This window comes from Sinohyriopsis cumingii, chromosome 10 (genome assembly GCF_028554795.1).
Source record: "Sinohyriopsis cumingii isolate HCF-2022 chromosome 10, ASM2855479v2, whole genome shotgun sequence".
Classification (NCBI taxonomy): domain Eukaryota; kingdom Metazoa; phylum Mollusca; class Bivalvia; order Unionida; family Unionidae; genus Sinohyriopsis; species Sinohyriopsis cumingii.
This window is the reverse complement of record NC_142970.1, coordinates 19,202,923-19,208,922: the sequence shown is the minus strand read 5'-3', so window position 1 is coordinate 19,208,922 and position 6,000 is coordinate 19,202,923. Positions and strand designations below refer to the sequence as shown.

The 6,000-nt window shown below is 35.4% G+C and overlaps 1 protein-coding gene across 1 annotated transcript in view; it reads left to right on the top strand.

The window, feature by feature from the left end:
• The first annotated feature begins 699 nt into the window (after positions 1-699).
• The window catches only part of LOC149789677 (dipeptidyl peptidase 4-like), an 85,338-nt gene continuing 80,037 nt past the window's right edge, over positions 700-6,000 (top strand). The window contains exons 1-2 of the mRNA XM_089971693.1: positions 700-920; positions 4,210-4,324. Of these exons, the coding sequence (XP_089827819.1) occupies positions 891-920; positions 4,210-4,324 (145 nt within the window). The 5' untranslated portion in view covers positions 700-890. The remainder of the gene's footprint in view (positions 921-4,209; positions 4,325-6,000) is intronic.

The following is a 6,000-nucleotide window of genomic DNA, read 5'->3' as shown; positions in this document are numbered from 1 at the left end:
CACACGATAATGGTCATGTATTCAAACGATAGTGGTCATGTATTCACACGATAGTGGTCATGTATTCACACAATAGTGGCCATGTATGTAAATCATCAAAACATGGTCACTTATTTTTCGGGACGTGTAGGCTCAGATTTAAGACTTATGTTTAAGAAATCTTCAAAGGTAAGCGTGAATGATTTTGGATTTGTTTTTCTTCAAATGGCAATTTATATTTAACTTTTTTGCAATTACCGTAATTGAATTGATGTACTATGAGCAGTTAGAATTAATTACAGTGTAGTTTCGAATGTACTCGTTTGAACTCTTGCGGCCAAAATACGTATTGCAATGACCAAAAACTGGGGACATTCGCCTCAACATATTTAACTGCTGGAAACAGTCCAGGTAAATACCCAGATGTTGATGTCTACTGTTAGCCGGCGCTTTGGCAGGGGACTTGTGTATTCCATGGTTGTCGAGCACGAGCGGTCAGGTACGTAGAAGAAATTGCGTATTCCATGGTTGATTAGCACAAGCGTTTAGATAAATAGCTGGAAGTTGTGACTATAGGTTGCAGTTTATTGTCAAGCTATTTACGATGATACTGACCTCCAGTTGACGTACAGTAATGTAGGGCATATTATGGTTGCCTTCATTTGTACTTAAAGGTGTAAAGTACTACTGCTCATACGATATATTCTTATTTGCATTTATTTTGACCCGGGTAGATATGACGCATATTGCGTTTGGAGCTATCAAGGGAGATAGACCCGCAGCGTTAATTCAGAACCCGAAAAGTTTATGTCATGGAATGAAGTGTTACTAGATTCTCTAGCAAAATCTAGTTCGTCTGGATAATATACCACTTTGATCTAGCTCAGCTAGAGAAACATTAACGCGGCAAAATGGAAATGAACAAGCTCTCTGAAAGAAAGGTAAATTAGTTCTTGTCATCACTAGAAGAACTTGCACACAAAAACGCGAGGAAATTATTATTTGTTTAAAAACGTTAGTTGGACTGTGAGAGGAAGCTTAGGATCGTATTAAACTAGGAAATACTTCATCTTTCTTGAGTACGAATTTGAAGACTGTGTTTCGCATAGCAGTATCAATCCTTGTAATTAAACAAAAATGTATTTAGTGAAGAAAATAGACTCGAATTAAGAAACAAAAGTGTAAATTGACTTGCAAGCATTTATTTTCATCCATTCTACGCAAATAATGGTATATTTAATTTCAAATAAGCATGGAACTAATTGGGCCTGTTTATCTGTTCAGTATGGATTGAATTGGACCTGTTCATGTTACAATGAACTGGGCCTGTTCATGTATTTCTCTATATAATGAATTGGACCTGTTCATGTATTTCTTTATGTAATGAATTGGGCCTGTTCATGTATTTAGTATGGAGTGAACTGGGCCTGTTCATGTATTCCTCTTTAGAATGAATTGGACCTGTTCATGTATTCACCATAGAGTAAAATGGACATATTCATGTATTCACCATTGAATGAATTGGGCCAAAGGGGCACTTGCTGTGGAAAGGACGTTTTATGTTTATTCTAAAGGTTTATGATTTACTGGAAGATCTTATTAAACTGGGTCTTAATGCGTTGTGGAACTTGTCATTTCTCATTAATAACTATATAAAAAAAACAGACATCAAATTAATTAAGAGAAATGTGATTACTGTATTTGCATGTGTGCCTTCATATACAGAATATGTACACACACATACATACATACATACATACATACATATATATATATATATATATATATATATATATATATATATATATATATATATATATATATATATATATATATATATACATACATACATACATACATACATACATACACATAAATATATTTCTCTGATCTGTATTGCAGTGTCAGTCTTATTCCCTAATCAGGATAATAATTGTATTTCTGACGTATTTCTCTGATCTGTATTACAGTGTCAGTCTGTTTCCCTAATCAACATAATAATTGTATGTGTGACGTATTTCTCTGAGCTGTATTTCAGTGTCAGTCTGTTTCCCTAATCAACATAATAATTGTATGTGTGACGTATTTTTCTGATCTGTATTACAGTGTCAGTCTGTTTCCCTAATCAGCATAATAATTGTATGTCTGACGTATTTCTCTGAGCTGTATTTCAGTGTCAGTCTGTTTCCCTAATCAACATAATAATTGTATGTGTGACGTATTTTTCTGATCTGTATTACAGTGTCAGTCTGTTTCCCTAATCAGCATAATAATTGTATGTCTGACGTATTTCTCTGATCTGTATTACAGTGTCAGTCTGATTCCCTAATCAGCATAATAATTGCATGTCTGACGTATTTCTCTGATCTGTATTACAGTGTCAGTCTGATTCCCTAATCAGCATAATAATTGCATGTCTGACGTATTTCTCTGATCTGTATTACAGTGTCAGTCTGATTCCCTAATCAGCATAATAATTGCATGTCTGACGTATTTCTCTGATCTGTATTACAGTGTCAGTCTGATTCCCTAATCAGCAAAATAATTGTTTGTGTGACGTATTTTTCTGATCTGTATTACAGTGTCAGTCTGTTTCCCTAATCAGCATAATAATTGTATGTCTGACGCATTTCTCTGATCTGTATTACAGTGTCAGTCTGATTCCCTAATCGGCATAATAATTGTTTGTCTGACGTATTTCTCTGAGCTGTATTACAGTGTCAGTCTTATTCCCTAATCATCATAATACTTGTATGTCTGACGTATTTCTCAGAGCTGTATTACAGTGTCAGTCTGATTCCCTAATCAGGATAATAATTGTATGTCTGACGTATTTCTCTGATCTGTATTACAGTGTCAGTCTGACTCCCTAATCAGCATAATAATTGTATGCCTGACGTATTTCTCTGATCTGTATTACAGTGTCAGTCTGATTCCCTAATCAGCAAAATAATTGTTTGTGTGACGTATTTTTCTGATCTGTATTACAGTGTCAGTCTGTTTCCCTAATCAGCATAATATTTGTATGCCTGACGTATTTCTCTGATCTGTATTACAGTGTCAGTCTGTTTCCCTAATCAGCATAATAATTGCATGTCTGACGTATTTCTCTGATCTGTATTACAGTGTCAGTCTGATTCCCTAATCAGCATAATAATTGCATGTCTGATGTATTTCTCTGATCTGTATTACAGTGTCAGTCTGATTCCCTAATCAGCAAAATAATTGTTTGTGTGACGTATTTTTCTGATCTGTATTACAGTGTCAGTCTGTTTCCCTAATCAGCATAATAATTGTATGTCTGACGCATTTCTCTGATCTGTATTACAGTGTCAGTCTGATTCCCTAATCGGCATAATAATTGTTTGTCTGACGTATTTCTCTGAGCTGTATTACAGTGTCAGTCTTATTCCATAATCATCATAATACTTGTATGTCTGACATATTTCTCAGAGCTGTATTACAGTGTCAGTCTGATTCCCTAATCAGGATAATAATTGTATGTCTGACGTATTTCTCTGATCTGTATTACAGTGTCAGTCTGACTCCCTAATCAGCATAATAATTGTATGCCTGACGTATTTCTCTGATCTGTATTACAGTGTCAGTCTGATTCCCTAATCAGCAAAATAATTGTTTGTGTGACGTATTTTTCTGATCTGTATTACAGTGTCAGTCTGTTTCCCTAATCAGCATAATATTTGTATGCCTGACGTATTTCTCTGATCTGTATTACAGTGCCAGTCTGATTCCCTAATCAGCATAATAATTGTATGTGTGACATATTTCTCTGATCTGTATTACAGTGTCAGTCTGACTCCCTAATCAGCATACTAATTATATGTCTGACGTATTTCTCTGAGCTATATTTCAGTGTCGTCCTGATTGCCTAATCATCATAATAATTGCATGTCTGACGTATTTCTCTGATCTGTATTACAGTGTCAGTCTGATTCCCTAATCAGCATAATAATTATGTCTGACGTATTTCTCTGATCTGTATTATGTTCACCTGTTCACTGACAGAGACCTAGTCACAGGTAATTTCATAACAATTCTGCTGGATTATATATTATTTTAAAATTTGAATAGTGGTAACGGTTATTACTAGCTCTTCTTCATCATCTTCTTCTTCTTCTTCTTCCTATTATTATTATTATTATTATTGTTATTATTATTAGTATTATATCATATGACTTGAGTATTAACGGTGATTACTTTTCCTCACAGGATGTGGTGGGTAACACATCGCAACAGAGGAACTGGCGGGGAATAGCAATAGCCCTACTGGTCATTGTGGTTGTGTGTTCCCTTATCGTAGTGGCAATTATTTTTGTCAAGCCACGTGAGTATGTTATACATTTCAAAAATCAAAGATTGCTTAATTGTGGCGTACAGATTCTAGCCTAACTTTAAATGAATAAGATGACCGTTATATATTTGTCACAGAGATAGTTTGATGTGCCTTAGAGATTTGTCACAGAGAAAGTATGATCGGCCTTAGAGATTTATCACAGAGATAGTATCATGTGCCTTAGAAATTTATCACAGAGATAGTATGATGGGCCTTATAAATTTGCCACAGAGATATTATGACGGGCCTTAGAAATTTGTCACAGAGATAGTATCATGGGCCTTAGAAATTTGTCACAGAGATAGTATCATGTGCCTTAGAAATTTTTCACAGAGATAGTATGATGGGCCTTATAAATTTGCCACAGAGATAGTATCATGGGCCTTAGAAATTTGTCACAGAGATAGTATCATGGGCCTTAGAAATTTGTCAAAGAGATAGTATGATGGGCCTTATAAATTTGTCACAGAGACAGTATCATGTGCCTTATAAATTTGTCACAGAGATAGTATCATGTGCCTTAGAGATTTGTCACAGAGATATTATGATGGGCCTTAGAGATTTGTCACAGAGATATTATGATGGGCCTTAGAGATTTGTCACAGAGATAGTATGATGTGCCTTAGAGATTTGTCACAGAGAAAGTATGATCGGCCTTAGAGATTTGTCACAGAGATAGTATGATGGGCCTTATAAATTTGTCACAGGGACAGTATCATGTGCCTTATAAATTTGTCACAGAGATAGTATCATTTGCCTTAGAGATTTGTCACAGAGATATTATGATGGGCCTTAGAGATTTGTCACAGAGATATTATGATGGGCCTTAGAGATTTGTCACAGAGATAGTATGATGTGCCTTAGAGATTTGTCACAGAGAAAGTATGATCGGTCTTAGAGAATTGTCACAGAGATAGCATGATAGGCCATATAAATTTATCACAGAGATAGTATGATGGGCCTTATAAATTTGTCACAGAGACAGTATCATGTGCCTTATAAATTTGTCACAGAGATAGTATCATGTGCCTTAGAGATTTGTCACAGAGATATTATGATGGGCCTTAGAGATTTGTCACAGAGATAGTATGATGTGCCTTAGAGATTTGTCACAGAGAAAGTATGATCGGCCTTAGAGATTTGTCACAGAGATAGTATGATGGGCCATATAAATTTGTCACAGAGATAGTTTGATGAGCTTTAGAGATTTGTCACAGAGATAGTATGATGGGCCATAGCAATCTGTCACAGAGATAGTATGATGGACCTTAGAGATTTGCACAGAGATAGCATGATGGGTCTTATAGATTTATCACAGAGATATTATGATGGGTCTCTGAGATTTGTCACAGAAATAACATGATGGGCCTTAGATATGTCGAAGAGAGATAACATGGGCCTTAGAGATATCCCACAGATAGAACGTGATGGGCATAAGAGATATAACACAGATATAACATACTGGGCCTTAGAGATATCCCACAGATATAATACTATTAACGTTAGAGATTTCCCACAGAGAAAATATGATCAGTCATGTAATAGAGTAACCTGGTATACAATGCCCCACGTTTAAAAACTCCGATGAGCTTCTTCAACTGTACGTATTGCAGTAGTATCATGACTAAATTCATGTACCATTCTCCCCTTCAGACTATATTCTACGT